The sequence below is a fragment of the Syngnathus typhle genome, linkage group LG11 (genome assembly GCF_033458585.1).
Source record: "Syngnathus typhle isolate RoL2023-S1 ecotype Sweden linkage group LG11, RoL_Styp_1.0, whole genome shotgun sequence".
Taxonomy (NCBI): Eukaryota; Metazoa; Chordata; class Actinopteri; order Syngnathiformes; family Syngnathidae; genus Syngnathus; species Syngnathus typhle.
Genome location: NC_083748.1, coordinates 9,476,555 through 9,496,515, shown reverse-complemented (window position 1 = coordinate 9,496,515; position 19,961 = coordinate 9,476,555). Strand labels below are relative to the sequence as shown.

The following is a 19,961-nucleotide window of genomic DNA, read 5'->3' as shown; positions in this document are numbered from 1 at the left end:
GTAGTTTGGCTCTGGGGAAGCATAACCATCTTCTTTGGCTTGTTTGGCACCATGATGGCTCAACAAGCAGACCATGTGCCACCTGACATCACCAGCTTTGCATGCTCTGATGCTGCTAGGAGGGAAGCCAATGGTACTTGCATGTAAGTTTGTAAAATACTTTTGTAAGGGATGGATTGAAATTGAAAAATGGAGGCCACATAATGAGGTAATAATAGACTTGTCCTTTTCTTTATTTCAATTGCCACATTGCTGATCTTGGATTTCCTTTGTTGCTGCCTCCCCTTCATCATATATTGACATTGATTGTTTACGCTTTCTTTGCCCAAGCATGTTCTTGTGATATTGCATTTTGATTTTTTTTTTTTTTCTGCAGCTGTCTTCCAGCTCTCCGAGAGCTTGCCAATAACCGCAGCTTGGACAACCTTGACTGCATTGGGGGTACGGGCTCACCTGTGCCACACTGGGATGATGACGACTTCAGCCATGCCTGCAGCACATTGGGCAGACGAAGCCGGATGGGGCAGGTCAGTGCTTCCGAATTCTTGCATTTGATGTGCTGTTAGTAAGCCAAGTGAAACAGTCCCAAAATTGCATTCCTGGGGCAATTTCTTTTTCTCTGCTTTGCTTAGCAAATATTTTTTCCCACTTAATAAATGTACAAGATTAATATTTCAGAAAGTTATCTCTGAATAGACTTTGCCACTCTAGATAAAGTGATCTCTAAGGATACACTAAGTTCCTATGGATGGATGGATGGCTGGATGGATGGCTGGATGGATGGCTGGATGGATGGATGGATGGATGGATGGATGGATGGATGGATGGATGGATGGATGGATGGATGGATGGATGGATGGATGGATGGATGGATGGATGGATGGATGATGGATGGACGGAGAGAGGGACGGATTGATTTCAAAATTTGACCATAAACTGAATGTGTGCAGCAATCTCTTCTGCTTCTTTCTGCTTCCGTGCAGCTGCGGGAGCTGGACATGAGTCATCATTATGAGGACCGTAGCTCTGACTCCACATTCCGAGATTCCCGTTCGCATTCCCAGGACAACCCGGAGCCTCCAGACCTGCCCATGCCCACTTGCTTCCGCTCGCGCAGCCACAGCTACCTGAGAGCCATCCAGGCGGGTTGCTCTCAAGATGACGACGTGGCTTCCATAGACTCAGGCTCGCTTCCGCCAACTGACACCACTGTTCGTACCTACGGCACCAGCACTGGTGAGTCATGAACCAGTGGTACAAGTTATCCAATCGGTTAACCCATCCAAAAAGAAAGGAAGAGGAGAGAAGCTTTATTTTAAGTGATGACATAGTTTGAGAAATTGAGTGAGTGGGACACCGGTCCAGTAAAATGCACACACGTACACACCCACCCACCCACACACACACACCAGAGTTTTAGTTCAAATGTAGCCTCTTTTGCCCATACTAGACGGCCTTTCTACACAGTGGAAGACATGGAAAGAACAGTTTGGCTCTTACCTGATAGCCACTGGCTTGGACAAAGCTCCAAAGGAGAAACAACTTGCAATTTTTCTGCAGCGTTTGGGGGCAGAAAGACCACGCATCATACCCACACACACAGGTAACAAAGTCAAGACAGTTCCTCTACCCATCCTCAACCCAGTTTGCATCTAATCTAAAGGCCCAATTGGTTGGTGATTTGCTGGTGTTCACATCACAAACTTTCTATGGTTCACAATCACATTATTGGTGAGTTGTTGGGATTTTCACGCTCGTTTATTCATCTCCAAGTAATATTGAAGAGTCACCGTAAGATATTTGTAACTGTATCAGCTTCCTCTTAAAATGAGATCAATAGGGACATTTTTAAACAGCTTTCAGTGTAATTCATTGCTTTACACGACTGCAATCTGTAATTACAATAACAAATGTCTGGATTTCCAATGCAAATATACGACTCTATTAGATTTATTGGATATGTTGAGCTTTAAATGCCGACGAATCTGGCTGCTATTTGGCTGGCAACCACTATTTGGCACAGTTTCACTTTATCGTGACTTCAGCGTTTGCTGATAGGATTATTATCATCCACATGGCGGCGCTCTTCACCGCAAATCACACTATGAAGTGTTGCTTTCATGTATTTCGGAAATTTTCTTCCAATTTGTGAGCATTTTCGTTGATATTATCTTTCCATGCAATAATGCCGAAATGAATTTTAGTTATTATAGTATTTGTTTGCATATTCTCAATACACAAATATCTTAAAATAGTGGCATCATTTAGAAGAAGTTTTAATGAGACCGAGGTAAACTTGAACACAACACTCCCAATGCTACCACGCCCCCTCACAGACTTTCGGGCTTCAAACAAAAGGAAAACAAAACCAGACGTCTTTTGTCACTCGTCAAATTGTTCCTGAAGAATTGACAACTTCTTTAGACTGTCACGCTTTGCTTTTGCTTGTGCGTCTGAGTGAAAGGTAAGAAATAAAATATTTGATTAAATAGCGCATCAGTGAATAGAATATTCTATTAGAATATAATTATAACAATATTCTATTAGAATATTCTATTAGAATATTCTATTTACTGATGCGCTATTTAACGGGGATTGAGATTGAAAGCAATACACCTTTATGTTTACATGTTTGATTTGAGGGATATGGTATTTATATTTATTTTAGGTCTCTTACCTATTAAAAATATTTTGTCATTTGGTATTTTGACGTTTTAATTACCCCAAAAAGTTTTTTAACATGATTTTCCTATGTCTTCAGTCACATTTAAAATAAAATCACTGTACGTGCTTGGTTGTTGACATGTGATTCAAACAGAATATTGTGGATTATGCTATTATCTAATGGGGTGATCATTATGGTGACAATGAGGATGGATTGTCACACTTTCTGGCAAAATTACCATTGTTTTGTGGCTGTCATTAGATTAAACAATACAGAAGTGCAGACGACTTGGCAAGCAATGTTAAACCGTTAAATAGAGCAGCACAATCAATCTTTTGTGTTTCATTGTTCTTGCATATTGTCTGAGACCAACTAACATAAGGGCAACACAATTGTTGCAAACTAGCACTGACATTATTTCATGTAAATGGGCAAAACCCTTTTTCCCCTAAAAGCTTTCTTAGATAAGTAAAAGTAACATAATTAACAGTCATTTAAGGTTTTTTAAAAAGTTAATCTGATAACCTACATCATAAAATTTGATTGAAATTTAAATAAAGCAGAAGCTCAACCTGGGAGGTTTTGACTATCAATCATGTCATTCCTGCTGAACCAAAGCAAAAATGATTCCCTACCCACAGTTGAGGAGTGGTTGGAAATGTTTTAGATGCTCAAGCTTCTTCTTGCTAATTGTTTTCCAGCGTTGAAAATCACATTTGGGGCAAAACAACAGCACCACTGTCCAGTCATCTTGACAGCACTGCTCAGTGCTCTCTACAGATTCCACTCGGCACACTTTGGCACAAAGCACCTGTTTGTTTGGGTTGCCAGATTCCCTTCTCAGGAATGTCACTAATTTATCAAATTAGCCTTTAGTACGTATTTGCACTTTATCTTTTTTTGTGGTGTTAATATTCTGTCCAGCTTTGCCAGTTTTGTAAATAGTCATCACTGGAACAAACGTTTTTGTTTTGACTCCACAGCTGTTGAGGTTGGAGTTGCTAAGAGATACAAGACAGTGTCTGAATCAAATCCAACATTTTCACTTTATTCATCCCTCTCCCCTTTTGTAAACGATTTGCAACGCCATGGAACTTCGGCTTGGCTCATTAGTTTCTTGGCTGATCTGTGAAGGAAAGAAACCCCAGTGGTAGCAGCATATCTTGCATTTTTAACTGAGCTGTTTTATCATGTTGTGTTTGTGCCCAGGATAATGTGATTTGGAGAAGTTGGGTGGAGGGGGGGGGGGCAGTTTCTGCACATTTGTGTAGTATAAAGATGGCATCATATGGTATGTGTAACACCTCAGGGCAGCTATCTAGATGCATGTACATGCAGATATGATCGCACACACACGCTTAATCCTCCTCGATCTGCCGATATACTTTACAAGAGTCTGTGTGGTGTACTGTATATTCTGACATCATGGCTCAGGCAGCATGATGGTCAGATGCTGGCAAGTCTCCTCCATGCAAGATGCCATGAGTACATTTGCAGTACACCAAATTTGCTTCACGAGTTGGTGGCATGTACACGTGGAGTCCATGTTGGGCAACTCTCATATTGTGTAACAACTCCAGGCATTGTTAATCTGCTCATTAGCATACTGGGATGGAAAGAGCATTCCAAAAGAGATTCTCATATGCGATATTTTTCTTTGACATTCAGTTCAATAATTTTCATCATTGAGTTTCCAAGGGTGGTGCAGTGTGTCACTTAATCCTAATCAGATAATCCCAGATACTCCAAACTGTGGTTGTCACATTTGTATTAGTCATTCGTTCTGGTTCGGTCAGACGTGTAGACACACACGCATTATGATATTATGTTGAAGCCATTGAGTGGATTAAAAGGCACAGCGAGTCTTTTGTTCGGGTATTTTCACAACCGCTCACGTGTATTCTGAGACTTTTGAAAAAGTCAGGAGGTCTATGTGATACATGGAAGGTGACTTTGCCTGCATATATTGGCACACTTTGAAATCTGTGAAGCAGACATTCTGCAGATTTATCGGATTGACCTTTTGAAGGCGTTTCATTAAATCCGTTTTCATCATCAGGCATAAAACGGACAGTTAAAAGGAGATGTGATCCCGTGGCGGTCGAGACAACATGAAAATGTGTCTTGTGATTCACTTTCTGTCTTTCTTTCTGCAGTCTCATGCATCACCACCTCTAGGAAGACCGCTCCGCCGCCCGTGCCGCCCCGCACGACCTCCAAACCATTCATCTCCGTGACGGTACAGAGCAGCACCGAGTCGGCTCAAGACAATTACCTGGAGCAAAGGTCAGAGGTCAACAGCCAGTCCAGCCACGCGCACAGCAACTCGTCCGACAGCCTCGATAGCACTCGCGCCAACAGCCTGGCCCGGGGATTACCTCGCCCTCCGCACATCATCCCTACTCCCATCGCCGTCCCCCGGGAGCCGCTCATCCCGAGCACGGCCAACGCTTCCACGGAAACCAGCGACTCAAGTTTAATCCTGCATGAGTCCATGAGGTCGGGATTGAATCATTCTGCCGACGAGCCTCTCGTGGTCCCCGTGCCTAGACGGAAACTCTCTTCGATCGGCATCCAGGTAGATTTTGTTTTGGACTGACGTCTCAGTATGCCAAGCTTCAACCCATATTGATATTTAAAGTACTTTGATATTTAGTGTACTTGAATGTCTCTGTGTGACACATTGTTTTGGGTATCTATATCTTCTGCAATGCCAAGGTTGCCAGGTTGCCAGGTTTAAAAATCAAATTATATTGGCCCCCAAAGAAAAATTGCGCATCGACTTTATGTGTCAATACTAAGATTGCAAATTGTCTTCACTTTTAAAAAAAAAAAAATAGAGATGATGCTAGCAATTTTTATTACATTCATCCTTGTTTGAATTTCCTCGAAGAGCACTGCCAGGACAATTGAGGGCTCCTTTCGGCAGCCCTCTGCTGTGACATGGACATCCACTTTTTATTTAATTGATTTTCATGTTGTATCATTTGTGCCCTCTCTGCATCCATTTCAACCTGGTGATCCTGAAAGGGGGATCCTTCCATCTGTGGTCCCTTCTCAAGGTTTCTCATTTTCCCCCTGCTAGGGGTTTTTAAGTTTTTCCTTGCCCTTTTGGGAGCTTAAGATCAGGGGATGCTTTGAGAATAATTGTCAATTTCTGTCTATGTGAAGCCCTTTGAGACTGCTTGTGATTTAGGGCTATACAAATAAACTTGACTTGACTTGACTTGAATTTGAACTGATTTTACTAGTCTCCGATTTCAAAACTTGTTATTGGTCAGTTTGTTGTGTAGCCTATACTTTATATAATGTGAAGAGTTCATATATTTATTTGGGTTGATAGTTATAATGGCCCCCCAAAGGAAACTATGACCATGATGCAGAAGATACAAAAAGGAGTTTGACACCCCTGAGTTGCGGACAATGAGGAAAATGTCCTCACAGTTTTTGGTATTTATCGTAGGGCTGCACATAATATCCAACTGTGGCTTTTCCTGCTCTGTGCGCCCTTAAACAACACTCCCTTCCTCCATTTTCCAATGACTACGCAGTAACAACACAAAAGCGGAATAACAATGGAGCGTGACATTTTAAAAGTGAAAAAAATCACAAACGGGTGCTTGAAATCACTTGATGCAAGTGTTTTCACTCCAGGCATCGTGAAATCGTTCATGAAATAATAATTTGGTGTCATTTTCTGTCCGGAGGTTGACTGTATACAAGAAGTTCCGCAAGAGGAGAGCCCACCCCCAGCCAAGTTTCAGTCCATCGGAGTACAGGTGGAGGACGGGTGGCAGTAAGTCCTCTTCCTGTCCTTGTAACAACGTGAGGAATTTATATTATAGCTGCACACACAAATCTGTCTGTTCATTAAAAGCACATTCTGGGCTGTTTATATTTGGGCTCAACATTTTTTATTCTAGAATGAATCTCTCAAAACAAAGTCTCGACACTAGTATATGGGCAAAAGTATTGAGACGCTCGTGCATTAAAAATACCTACAATGCTAGAATTGTCCAAAATCTATTTGTAAAACGACTCATCTATAGTTAGAAGGCACTAAGAGGTCTAATCGTTGATTATGTCATTAATATTGTTTCGATACTTTTATCCATACTATTGTGTGTTCAACAGACAGCATTTGCCCGTCGAACTGGATTTGTCATATCTTCATGTTTATATTTAAGATTTCTAACTCCCCATTTGTCATTGTCTACATTATGATATTTATTTTCCCCTTACATATTTGTAGACTTTTGTTCTGTTGTTTGTCAGACTTTGTTGATCACTTTAAGCCCCAAGAATTTCTGATGAATTTGCTTGCTGATCTTTTTTGTTGTGTACTTGTTCTATATTGTCACCATGTTTGTTTCAGGCCTGGTCACCATTCCAGCATGGCCTCCAAACAGGACACAGAGTCAGATAAACAGGACACCTCTGCTGTTCCCCACATTAGTCAGGCCACACCCACTGACAAGAAAGTCATGGTCAGTAGTGGCAGCCAATCGTTGAGTTCCCCTCCTGAACAGGACTCCTTAGACAACGGCGACACCACGGGTGACGCTTCCTCCCCTCCGCCTCCCAGGCAGTTCCTCAACCGCTCCACCACACGAAGTAGCTCTTCCTCTTTCTCAGAAAGCCTCGACCCGGCCCTGGACCCCTCATCCTTACCTCCCCCAGATCCTTGGCTAGAGAGCGGGAATGGGAGTAGCAGCATTGCTCCCCAGAGTGTTAGTGGAGGGGGCACACTATGTCGGAGGGATGGCCACTGGTTCCTGAAGCTACTGCAGGCTGAAACGGGACGAATGGAAGGGTGGTGCCAGCAGATGGATCAGGAAACCAAAGACAACCAACTCTCAGATGAAGGTAAGGTCCGACCGCCTGCTTCCATTTGCATTGACTATTATCATCTGGAGCCAACTTGGTCATGTGGGTCGCTGATCAGTTCTCAGGTTTTGCCTCAGAGCGCTCTGTCAGAGATCCACAACATGGAGGGGAATGGAGCTGTAATACCCGCAGCTACCACAAGCACGACTGTAATCCCCAGAATGACACAATTAAACCTCCAGATTAAATTAGCGCGTTATCCTGACAAAACGAAAAGTGAGCAACCTGTAGAAAATGTCAACTTTGTGATCTTAATTTTGTAATCCAAATCCAGTGATTACGATACAGCCAGAACTGTTGTTTGTCCTACTTTTGACACAACAACCCACATTGGCCAGTGGCTTGACTATCTCCTGTATATAAGATTAAATGACTTCAAAGAGGATAAAGATTGTCCAAATACGATTAAATTCCTCCCACTCCGTCCACCAACATGCTCACTTCATATTTTGTGTACACTAAGATGTACTTGTCTTCTTTGTGTTTGGCCTCTACAGTGTTGGGTAAAGTCCGCAGTGCAGTGGGAAGCGCCCAACTCTTAATGTCCCAGAAGTTCCAGCAGTTCCGGGGGCTGTGTGAACAAAACGTGGTAGGTTTTGCTCTAGCACTGATGCCTACATCAAACTGACACAAATACAGGCTCGCATTACAAACATTTTATTGGGTCCATCAAACAGCTCCTTAAAGAGGAAAACATCAAAATGTTAGGGCAAAAGAAAAATATTATTGGACCCGAGTAAAATTTAAACGGTGTGATGTTTGATGCCCCCTATTAGACATTATGTTTTCACTTTGTGGGGGAGCTTATTGGTGAACCACCAACACTCAAATAAAAGGAGCTTATAATAAACCCTTAAGTCGACTGACGTGTCGTGCGTTATGGAAAATGAAGCCAACTGCAACACGCGATACTTAAACCAAATAGCACTTTAACTGTCTCATCACAACAAGAAGGTAAGCTCCTGCCTTTGCAGTTTCCATTTTCTCCCAAATATGAAGTGTACTTAATGTGTAACTCATCTTGCCAGATCAGCATGATTTGATGGACATCTTTACCATAATTCCCTTGATTATTCATACAAAGCCTTAATTTAAGATGTTTTTTAGCAAGCTATAGCACAGCGCCCTCCAGTGGTGAATATTTAAGTAGTGTATGTGAGTCAAGGAATGACTGTGAAGCGCTGTATTCGTCAGTATTTTTTAATCTTGAACAGACAAAAACAAGCATAGAATAGAACAAATGATCTCGTCGTTCACTCTGAAATCAGGAATCTTTTTTACAACAGTGGATAGCAGCAGCGCACGAGGAAAAACAATGTGCAAACATATTCACATATAGAGTAATGTAACCGTGAACTGACAGCTGAGCATCAATCAATAAATAAATGTGCTACATAGCTTACTACACTACACGGATATTTCATGTTCTAGGTCAAATTACCTATTAATAACCTGATCTATTTCATGCAACTCCCTCCTCCTCACGTCTTAATTTTTTATTCATTCCATCTCCCTCCTTTGGCCAGAATGTGAACACCAATCCTCGGCCCACACCGCAGGACCTGGCCGGTTTCTGGGACCTGCTGCAACTGTCCATCGAGGACATCAGCCTCAAGTTCGATGAGCTCTACCATCTCAAGTCTAATGACTGGCAGCCGGTGCTATCTGCGACCGAGCGGTCACCCTCTGAGCGGAAGGTACTTCCCACCCCTGCTGCCCAGTGCCCTGGCTGGGGTAGGAAAGCCGCCGCAACCGGCCTCTCTCCTCCCACCACCACCGCCATTTCTCGTTCTTTTGACTCCCCTTTGACCCCACATCCGTATGTGGGATATACTATAATGATCAAATCAAAAAGGGACCGGAAAAGATGCATGGAGGAATTCATCTCAAAGCGGGCAGTGTGTCTTGGAGCCCCGCTTTGAGCATGCATGTGTTGTGGTTGTAGTGGAGCCATGGCCAAGATGTTCTGACTCAGGTCAAACCTCTTGCTCTTGCTCCTTCTGTCAAATATTTGTGCTTGTGTCTATGTTAGCGTTTGTTTGTAACTATTTACTTAGTCTGTTGTGTAGGAACGGGCATGCGAAGTTTACACTACACCACTGATTTCACTACTTTGGTTGGTTCGTTCACATTGTCCAGAAACATGGCCATAGTCGTACTATACACGTGTTTGCTCGGCAACGCCGCTAAACGTTAGTGATTTACGATAGCTTACATTGATTACCGATTGCTTCTAAATCGTTGCTAAACTGTGGCTGTGTTTCGAACATCAATGTTACAGCGTCAAAATAGATAACATTTATTAACATTTGCGTTTTGGCACAAGTTTGATTGCAGAAAAACTGACATTTTCTCTGCCTCCTAAACTTGCCATCAAAAATAAATGTTTTTAGTTGTAGTAAAGCGGTAAGTGACCTGATCCATTGATTAATTCATTGTGATTAATTGATCAATTTTTCCGTGGAATCAGATTTTTTTTTTTTTAATGCCCTTTCGTAATTTTTATGTTGCCTTGCAATGTGTCTTGTTCTGTTGTGATTTGAACTCATGTTCATCAGTTCATGTTACCATTTGTGTCTAACAATTTTCACTGACTGTTTGCCAATTGTCTATAATTGTACTGTCTTTTTTTTTTCTCTGAGTCACTTAAATCTACCAGTACAGAAGAGGATTAGGGCCAAAAAAAGGGGGGGATGACAAGTTTCTGACTTTTCTTAAGTCAGAATCCTGTCCCCCCTTTTTTTTTTTTCTTCACCGGCCCTAATCCTCTTCCGTATACCAGATATGTTTAAAAAAATAGAAGTTTGTCCAAGTCCTGTCTGTCAAATCTGGTGTAGGCTTCCCAAGAGTCTTTTTGCCTTTGTGTCTCATTTCTCATCACTCCTGCCTTGTCTGTCATGTATCGTCGCTCTTTCTAGGACGAGGAGAAGGCGCCCACTCCGGCGTCAAGGAAGGCCGCTAAAGGACGGCCGTCGCTGGGCCGCGAGAAAAGCGCCGACTCCTCTTCCACCCCTTCTTCGGCTTCGGCGGAGAAGCAGAGGCAAGAGGCCCGCAGGCGTCTGCTGGCCGCAAAGAAGGCCGCCTCTTTCCGCCAGAACTCGGCCACCGAGAGCTCAGACAGCATTGAAATCTACGTTCCAGAAGCACAGACCCGCCTTTGAGGGAGACAGTGAAAGACAGGAATGTAAGGTCAGATTATTGGACGGATAAGTGTCACTGAAAAATACCTGTTAAAGGGGAGAGCCAGGTGACACTTGGCCAATGCGAATGACAAGAGGTATCGAGTTGGGAGAGGAGAGGCCAAATACCTCCTTGACTGGGGTGGGGGTTGACTTTTATGTAGGCTGGTCCTGAAGGCATCAAACACATAGATATTGAACTTTTGTGGACTTGTTATGAAACCTGCCATTGAAAACCTCCACAGATTTACTTATCAAGACACAAAATTAAGTTAATAAGCGTATTTCCATCACATCCTCAAAGTATATTTGAAAGACTGTTTAAAATGTTATTCTATATTGGCTATAAGATCTATTTAAAGGACACAGTTGAGCATTTGTTTTGCTTTTCTGCTTTCCATTGTTGTCGCCCTTCTACCCAGACTGGCCATTTTGTAGCTTCGTACGACACCACCTTGTGGCCAACATACAAACTACACAAGACCGACTTGCTTGCGTCTACGTCTTCCTTGCACTGTTTTGGTTTCTTTTTTGGTTTGTTAAGGCTCGACTTACTGTAGATGAGGTTCTGAATATTTTGTCATATGACAAAAAGCCAATTCTGAAGGGGTGTTTATATAGTTGCTAGCACGTATGTGTCTGTCAAATGGTTTTGTGTCAAAGAGCAGCGGTAAGAATTTATACAGGTTAGTTTTTCATGCTTTTTAGTGAACACATATCTTCATGTGATGAGAATCTCAAAAGGGTATTTTCAGGTTGCGAACATTAGTACTAACAATTGCCACAGTTTGAGATTTTTTTTAATTTTATTGTAATTTTTCTTACACCTCTCTGTTTAATATTTCCCTATGTATGTTCGGGGCTTTTAGAAGCCAGGCTGGGTATGCAGCATAATACTGGTAACACACATGACTTTAGCAGTTTTTTTTAACTCTCTGCTTCTCATTTTACAATAACACATTTTCTTCTTCACACTCAAGCAAATTCATCTTATTTCTGTGCAACTAACCTGCCCTCTTTTAATTTAAAAAAAAGCCTATTTAATTAAAATAGTAATTGCATTAGTGGTTGTGTTTGCATCATTTTTTCCAGTGCTACCTGCTTACTGGAAGACTGCTCCAGTCAAAGATGAGTTCCCTTCATTCCAATTCATCTCATACATTAACATATCAGCATCAGCAGCAGGTAGCTCCTGTCATGCAAAACAAAACGAACGAAATTAGATTGCAAAGTTCATTAAACTAGCTGTCACCATCTGATGCATAAAACTCATTTAAGACAAATGTAAAGATCCTTTTAGGGGTTTAAGTGTTCTGAGGATGCGAGGTGGAAAGATCTTCAACAAACACAGATGTTACACGTCTTTCAGTCCAACCAAAATCAGCACGTCATGTGACATATTACATTTAACACGTTTCACTTAAACACTACAAGTATGATGGCCCCCTCCTCAAGTCAACACTGCGAACAAACTCAATTGTTTACACGTCTTCCAATCCAGTTTTATCTCTGCAGATGGTAAACAAATTTCCCCTGGCTAACGGGTTCAGACGATGCTGTCATTCCATTGCTTTCTTTCTCATCTGCACCTTCAACTGCAACCCGAGGCTTTGACTTGAAAATATCCCAATGAGCACTTTTCTGCCTTTGTTTGTTGTTGGCTTTGCCTGCTGGGGATGAGTGAAGGCCCAGGGAGTGTCAATTGCCCGTTCCTGGGTGAATGTCCCTTCCTTTTGACTGAGATGAATAGCATCGTTATCACCTCCACGTCTTTTGTTTGAGCTTAAATCTCTGTCGTTGACTTGATTTGATTTCTCACTCGTAGGGAACAGTTGTCTGACTAGTTATTTAAATTGTCTTGGAATAAGAAAATAAGAACCCGAGCACATCTGTCGGCCTGAGTTGAAGTGAGATGAGCACATAAACATGACAGAATGACAGTGTGTTGGGAAACAAAATGGATATCTCAAAAAGATAATATTGTGATCTCATACATTTCTGTGAGGTCTCATTCCAATACACAATTGGCTGACTGATACAGTATCATTCGGACACACCTATAGATCTATTTCCTGAGTGGGCTTATCTGAGTTCCAAGATGGTTTCACTTTGGGGTATGTGCTTCCTGTTAAAGCTTTTGATATTGGTTTAATCAAGGCTCCAGATATGCTTAATTTAGGCCTGGGGTTGAAAAATAGTATTTTCATTGAGCCCACCAGGAAATTCTTTAAACAAACCAAGCCTTAGATGACACATACATGATGGCAAACAATTTGTATCACGTGTTGATCAATTCTAGATTTAGGGAAATTGAAATGGATTTAGGCAATTGTGTATTTTGACCTTCAGACAGGGACAACTGTGTCCTTGTTTTGATTACACTTTTCATTTCGTAATCACGTGAATGGTGACTGCAATCATTTGGCAACCGTATTATTACCAGAGCGAGGAAGGACGTGTTTAGTTTACCTCCAGCGCCCACATACAGTATTCCAAAGGCCTATTGACTTGCAAGTTCATTAGCATCTTTGCTTTGTCCTACTGGGGTGAGGGGAAGAACGTCTGTCTCCCCACAAGAGATTATGTAGCAAAAACTTGTTTCATAAAGTAAGCACTGATAAGAAAACGGATCTCTTCACTATAATTATACGTCAAATGTGTGTGACGCTTTGTTTTCCTTCAAAAAAAAAAACTTTGTCTCAAATGCCACTCAACGTATATGTGCGGATTGATGTATTTGATATTGAAATGATTATTCTTAGCATATCCCTGCTTCTTAAAATGAACCTGTGTACATAAATTAGATAAATGGATATCATTGTTTACAATACTGTAGCTCTATTTATACAATTTAAAGTTTGTTCAGATCATGCAATGCATATGGTTCAATAAAATGATGAATTACTTTCTCAAAAGGTCATTGCTGTTTATTGGGGTGGAGTAAGTAGGGCGTGATTCCCCCCCGTTATTGAAACCGTATAGTATCACCATGTCATATACGTGTTGTTGAATTAGTTTTGCACGGCCATCAACTTGAAACACGCATTTAATGTAGATTACATCATTAACCCGTTAAAATGTCCTCCAACATGTTGCACAATAGATTAGTCAAGACGTCGTTTAGAATTTATATAAGAACATTTGGCTTAGTGTGACGTCATGCCGCCCACAAAGCTTGAATGTGTCAGTCGAAATGCACCAATTGACACCTGCGTGTTTTTTTTTGTTGGGTTTTTTTTTGTAAATAAACGGAATTGTTATTTCGGGTGAAATCTTGCATTTCGATCTCATAGGTTTTACATTTTGAATGGAATGGTCTTACCGTCAGTTTGGATGACACAGAGCCTGGCCGTTGTCCAGATGAGCGTCGTGATTGGTTGACAACTGTCAAAGAGGTAAAACGGAAGGTCGTGATTGGCCCATACCCGTCAATAAGGCGGGACCATTCCAGTGGCGACTGTCAAGATTGGCAAAGAGCTCTGCTTGCTGCCGTGCAGGTATAGAACAAGCGACGCCGAAAGGAAACATTTATCCTCAGAAGAAAGCAAACAGTGGGATGGGAACTGGCCGACCGCGCCAAGCTTTTCACGCGAAGCAAGCTTTAAGGCGACGTGTTTAAGTTTGTGCAAGACGGGAGCGAAAAGAAGCGTGTGGGAAGAAGTACTGTTGTGTCAACCGTCGTTTGTCTCGCGGGCACGCTTCCCCACAGCAGCAACTTGAGACAGCTGCGTGCTTTCCAGCCAGCCATCAACAAAGAATGAAAGCATTCAAGCGAAGTAAGTGTACTTTTGGCATTTTCAATGTTTTCTTTCTAAACGTGGACTGGCTCTCTTGTGTGAGCCCAATGTGTCTTTGCTGTTGGTTTAGAATGGAATGCGCGTTTTGTGTGCGTGCGTGCGTGTCGCCAGCCAATGCGGCGTGTTTGTGTTTTAATTGTGGAGGGACAGCTAACCAGCTAGTTATCTCCCGAGGCTGCCCAAAGGCATCGTGTCCATCTGGCCGAGCGACATGCGGCTCGCCGTCTGCCTCCTTTGTGTCCCGAACGACAATTTCGTCCGCTTTTTTTGAACGCTGTCCGTCAAACGTGGATGTCTTTGAAGAAAAAAAGAAAAACGTGCTAGCATGAAAACTTGTTGGTTTCGGCTAACGGGCTCGTGCGATGCTGAGATTTTTTTCCCCCCCCTGTCCGTCAAATGAAACATGACCGACTTTCAATCGTGATTAAAGATGATTTAGATTTTGTTTCTTTTGTTAAGGACCGTACGATTTCGTGTGATTCGCGTATGCTGGTCGCGCTCGAACTGATATGAAAGCAGCATGCGCTTGTAAACAAAACAAAAAAAGTTTGGTCTCTTTTGACAATGAGGTGCCACCAATGGCAGACAAGACAATGCGGCCCGGGCTGCAGCTGGTCGACTTAAGGAGTCGACAACAACAACAGGGGAGGACATTTAGTTGGACTTTTAGCAGTTTGGAGAAGAAGAAAAAAAACTCAAATTGACTAGCTTGTAATCAAATTTTGAGCAATTTTCTAACCAAATTATTAGACGACCCAAACAAAATTTAATGACAAAATGAAACGCACGAATGTTATACAATATATTCTGAGCATTTGGAGATTACATCTTGATAGCATTTCCTCCCTCGGTTGTATTTGTTTTTCCGAATGTCTGGCAGGCTGGGTCCAAATGCTTGCCAGTCTTGAATATGGCCCACAGGCTGCAGGTTTCACTCCAAATCAGTTCGGCGATGGTTTTATTTGCTTTTATAGAATGCGGCAGACCAGATGAAATGTTCCAACTCCTGAATGTGGCCCACGAAGGGGAAGTTAACTCCTACCACAACACAATTAGAGAAGCAGGGCTTCTCCACATTAGCGTTCCCATGCACATTTTAAAGTCTTTACTGTGGGTTTAGTGTAAAAGTCATTGTAAAAAGTAGCAATGTTTGAGTGAAAACGGCTTACTTCTTCCTCGCATGGTCAATGGACTCCTGGGCCAGCAGCCACTGTGATGTTGATATGCACACAATCTCCTTTGTGAAGACAGGCGCTGCCCTGGGGGTCAGGTTTCACTCAGCCGCAGAGAGAGAGACATTTAGTGCATTCTGTGGCCCACCCCATGGGATCAGGCATGTTCCATTTTGAAGTGGAGATTCCCTCCACTGACCACCCAAAACTTCTAAAACGGAACTAGCTCACTTGGATTTAAGTGGACCTTTTACGCGCCCATCAGTGTCTTGACACCGATACCAAATGATTGAAAGGCATTTCATTAGCATTAGTTTCAGCTTGGAGCATTTGTTTTGTAGTTGTCTGTAACGGATGCCGTATCCTCCTGAACGCTGCTGAGATCTTGACACTTTTTTTCCCCCCCAGCTTCGGAAGAAGAGCGTCACACGGAGCAGGAGCAGTCTTCCGCCATGTCCGACAGTGATGACGGCTCCCCCCTCGACCTGTCAGGAAGGGGACTCTTCGGGAAGCGCCGTCGCCGTGGCAACCTGCCCAAAGAGGCGGTGCAGATTCTCAGGAGCTGGCTGTACGAGCACCGCTTCAACGCCTATCCCTCGGAACAGGAGAAACTCAGTTTGTCCAGCCAGACCAACCTGTCCGTGCTGCAGGTAACAAGATGATTCCAAACGGATATATTTGTTTTGCGACCCGCATAATGAATGTTCATCATCGGTTTGGTATTTCCTCTCGCGCCATCACAAGGATGCGAATGAGCCGCAAGTGATGTTCATGGATACGGCTTATATAGGGCTTATTCACAATCTTGGCTGCATAATGATAGTATGTCAGAGTTTAGTTGGAATCGTATTCAAGAGCATGTACAAAAATTGTAGGCATTTTTCTCTTCAGTCTTAAAGCTCCAGTCTAAAACGTAATCACAATGTCCATCCCTTCCTCTTTTCCAGATATGTAACTGGTTCATTAATGCACGTCGCCGTCTCCTGCCTGACCTGTTGCGAAAAGATGGCAAAGACCCCACCAAGTTCACCGTCTCCCGCAAGTTGAGCGGCAAGAGCGAAGGCCACTCGTCCACCGGCGGTGGCGCAAGCTCCCCTGAGAGTCACTCGTCCGCCAGCTCCACTCAACAGCGCCCCTCTGTCATCTGCTCGGCCCCCACGCTGGACCTCGGCGTCCTCGGCAACACCGCCACAGCTATTCTGACCGGAGCGGGCTATCCCGGGAAGGACAGCTCGGTTCAGGCGCTGATGAAGCTTGACACGCAAAGACTGCTGAGGGAGGCCGAGGAGCAAGGAGCAACGACGAGCCCATCCGGCGGCCTCTTCAACACCCCTCCCCCAACACCCCCTGAGCTCATGCCCACTCAAGATTTTAGCGATCTGAGGCTTCTGGTTGATGCGGCACTGCAGAGGGCCGCCGAGCAGGAGAAGCTCAGCCGCATCCAGGAGAACACCAGCATTCTGAGAGAGACTGAGAAGGTAGAGTCGCAGGGTAGCTCTTACGCTAGCGACATGGGCCCCACACCTCCTCCTGAAGACCGCCAGCAAGTCTTGGACCCTTGCAGGGTCCAAAGTCTGATGGAAAAGGCCATGGCGGTGTCTGTGGCAGCCAGAGTTCCAGATACTCCTCAGTCTTCTGCCACAACTGCACCAGCTTCAGTCCTGGTCTCAGCCCCCAGGTTGTCAGCCATGCCCGTGACCAAAGTCATTTGGAGTCCATTGGAGGACTGCAAGCAGTCACCGCTCATCCCAGCTCACGTGCCAACCTTGGTGCCCGTGTACGGGCAGCCCAAATCAGAGAAGCCTTGCGTCGATCCAGATCCGACGGCAGCCTCAAATAATCCTCTAGTGCCTGTGACCAGGCCATTCTGGGTCCCAGCTACGGGTTCTACCTCCACCACAAGCCAGGTCTCCCCAGCAGCCGTCACTCTGGTGCCAGCCGCTCCCACTCAAAGTGTCTCGGCGTTCACAGGCCCGCTTTACATGCCCTTCCACAAAACCCACATCTTCCCCTTCGTCTCATCGGCGTCGCCTCCCCCTCTCCCCTCACCGGTCGCTACCTCCGACCAGGCTCCATCTCAGCTCCTCAAAGCGTCGAGTTCAACGGTCACACCTCTGCTGGGCCTCCCCCCACACCTCGCCGCGGCGCCCAGCAGCGGCGGAGGGGGCGGCTCCCAGAGAAACTCGCCAGTGGTGCCCAATATGTGGAGCATGGTCCACGCCGACGCCAGGCAGCCCAGCCCCCTGCAAGTAGTAAACGCGCCCATCACAAGCGCACTGTGGGGCCCGCAACACACGGCCTGCACACAGTGAGCGGAACGCAGGTGCTCACCTTTTATAGGGGGCACGAGTGGGACAGACTGCTAAAAAATTTAAATAATCACCACTCCGCATCGAATTGACGCATGTGCCTGTGAAATACAGGACTTTTATTTCAGATCCATGATTTTTGTTTTGAATAGCTGCCGGTTCAAGTATTTTTTAAGGGAAAGTCAAGTTACAAATATTTTCTACAATATGTTCTACGTACAATATTAATTAAGCATCAAAATCCGGGAGGTGGCCATTTTGATACACGCTATCAGCTGGCAATGACATGGGTTGCGTCGTGTGACGTTTGCAGGCCGAATTTTTACGTTTCGGGCGACAGCAAGTGGCAAAATGGTCCCACCCCAAGATGCCCCAAAACAGATAGGTTTTGTTGTTTCATTAATCATCTACGAACGCAATAATGATCAGAGTGCTGTGTTTGTAAAGCAAATGTTTAACTTGGCTTCCTCTTTAAGTGCTTTAAAATCACGCAGCCGCTGTTAGCAACACTCTGAGCATTCCATTCAGTGCACAAAAATGAGTAGCGTGTGGTTTGCGATGCCTTCGGTAGCAATCTTTCTCGAATGTATAAAAGCTGTTCAAACACGTTCCAGGGGTTAGTTACACTTGTTTTTACTCAATGTTACACTAACAACATAGTCCTCGTTTTTATAATTTAAATGATCCTCATTGGCTTATTTTTGTTCTCTTACGGAGGTAAACTGGAGTAAATGGTGTCTCTCTTCAGTAATGCTGTACCATTTATATCTTGTTCCACAGTCACCATGTCTGTATTTTATAGCCAAAGGATATTTTTTTTGCGTGTGCTGTTTGATGACGACGATGAGTTCTCGTCCATTCCAACAGTATTGCCATTGAGCCTGTTACTGAAGTCGATGACGGTATCGTGTGGCGGCTTGATGACATCATGCTTATCTTGCAGCTCGGTTACATTTGGCACCTTTTTTGTCTGAGGCAATTGACACAAGAACGGATCTTCTTGAGACCATTTGTTTCTACTTGGCCAAAGTTGAACGTCACAGCTGACAAATGTTTATTAAGGCATATTGCATATATCACCCCCCCCCCCCCCACTCATCTGTGGTTTAGTAATGTCCAGTCATTCATGAAATTGTAGTTTCCATGAAACTGTCTTTAGAATAACTGCAATATATTTGTGCGACTGAATGTCGACATCATAGAGATACTGTAGCGGAATTGTGAGGTTCCTGTTTACCAGAGTCCTTGAACATTTGGCCAGTTTGTACCATTATGTACGTTGCATGTGCTGAAAGATGAATTACTTTTTTTTATTTTTTATTTTGCCTATCCAGTTCCTTCTCGCTGTTTTTTCACATTGAATCTCATTCCGCTGTTCTTTTCAGGTTTGCCCATGTTGTCAATGGATGTGCATGTATACCTCATTTTACACAGGTCACGCCAGGATTAGGTTTTGCGTAGCGAACTAAGTATTAAAGTAGTATTTTATTTTTTATTTTTACTACTACATGGATGTGGCTTGTGATTCCAGAGATGTCTGGTCAAAAGAATTAGATGAACAGGTTTTAGATAGCATGATTTTGTATGTTTTAGATGCTTGACATTCCAGTTGGAGAAAGTTGTTTTTGTATGTAAATATTTTCAAGGTCAAGGCGTTTTAGTTTGGTAATGACATATTTATCTCAAACATTGTCATTTCCTCACTGCCCAACCCATTCAGAAAATCTTAATGATGTTCCTGACCGTTAGCAGTATGACGGGTTTCTGTGCCTTAAACCCCGTTTTGTTTTTCTTTTATACATATAAATGAGCTCAATAGTTGGTGCAATATATGCCTTAAACTTTGTGTGTTTTGTATCAGCGTTTCAAAGAAATAAAAGCTCAGTTTTTCATAAATCATCAGCGTTGTGGCATTTTGAAAATAATCCAGATGGCATTTGATGTCAATTTTA

At 43.4% G+C, this 19,961-nt stretch overlaps 2 protein-coding genes and 1 long non-coding RNA gene across 3 annotated transcripts in view; 2 read left to right on the top strand and 1 right to left on the bottom strand.

Annotated features, from left to right (window-relative positions):
• dlgap4b (discs, large (Drosophila) homolog-associated protein 4b) overlaps positions 1–13,646 on the top strand; it is a 50,561-nt gene extending 36,915 nt beyond the window's left edge. Inside the window, exons 6-14 of the mRNA XM_061290514.1 lie at positions 377–527; positions 984–1,236; positions 1,451–1,603; positions 4,822–5,243; positions 6,373–6,461; positions 7,041–7,531; positions 8,050–8,141; positions 9,079–9,249; positions 10,471–13,646. Of these exons, the coding sequence (XP_061146498.1) occupies positions 377–527; positions 984–1,236; positions 1,451–1,603; positions 4,822–5,243; positions 6,373–6,461; positions 7,041–7,531; positions 8,050–8,141; positions 9,079–9,249; positions 10,471–10,713 (2,065 nt within the window). The 3' untranslated portion in view covers positions 10,714–13,646. The remainder of the gene's footprint in view (positions 1–376; positions 528–983; positions 1,237–1,450; positions 1,604–4,821; positions 5,244–6,372; positions 6,462–7,040; positions 7,532–8,049; positions 8,142–9,078; positions 9,250–10,470) is intronic.
• Positions 9,836–16,165, bottom strand: LOC133161843 (uncharacterized). Its single transcript, XR_009716138.1, has 4 exons — positions 15,698–16,165; positions 14,054–14,115; positions 11,830–11,923; positions 9,836–10,902 (listed from the first exon to the last, which is right to left on the bottom strand). It is a non-coding gene; the product is annotated as an uncharacterized LOC133161843 (long non-coding RNA).
• LOC133161841 (mucin-5AC) lies at positions 14,172–19,908 on the top strand. Its single transcript, XM_061290515.1, has 3 exons — positions 14,172–14,507; positions 16,109–16,350; positions 16,648–19,908. Exons 1-3 carry the CDS (start codon positions 14,489–14,491, stop codon positions 18,010–18,012), a joined length of 1,626 nt encoding a protein of 541 aa, XP_061146499.1. The 5' UTR covers positions 14,172–14,488; the 3' UTR covers positions 18,013–19,908.
• Positions 19,909–19,961: the final 53 nt, after the last annotated feature.

What these genes read in the sequence shown, in the direction of transcription:
- LOC133161841 (XM_061290515.1), top strand. An exon ending in CCAACCTGTCCGTGCTGCAG is followed by an intron (nt 16,351 to 16,647) that starts GTAACAAGATGA and finishes CCTCTTTTCCAG; the next exon opens with ATATGTAACTGGTTCATTAA.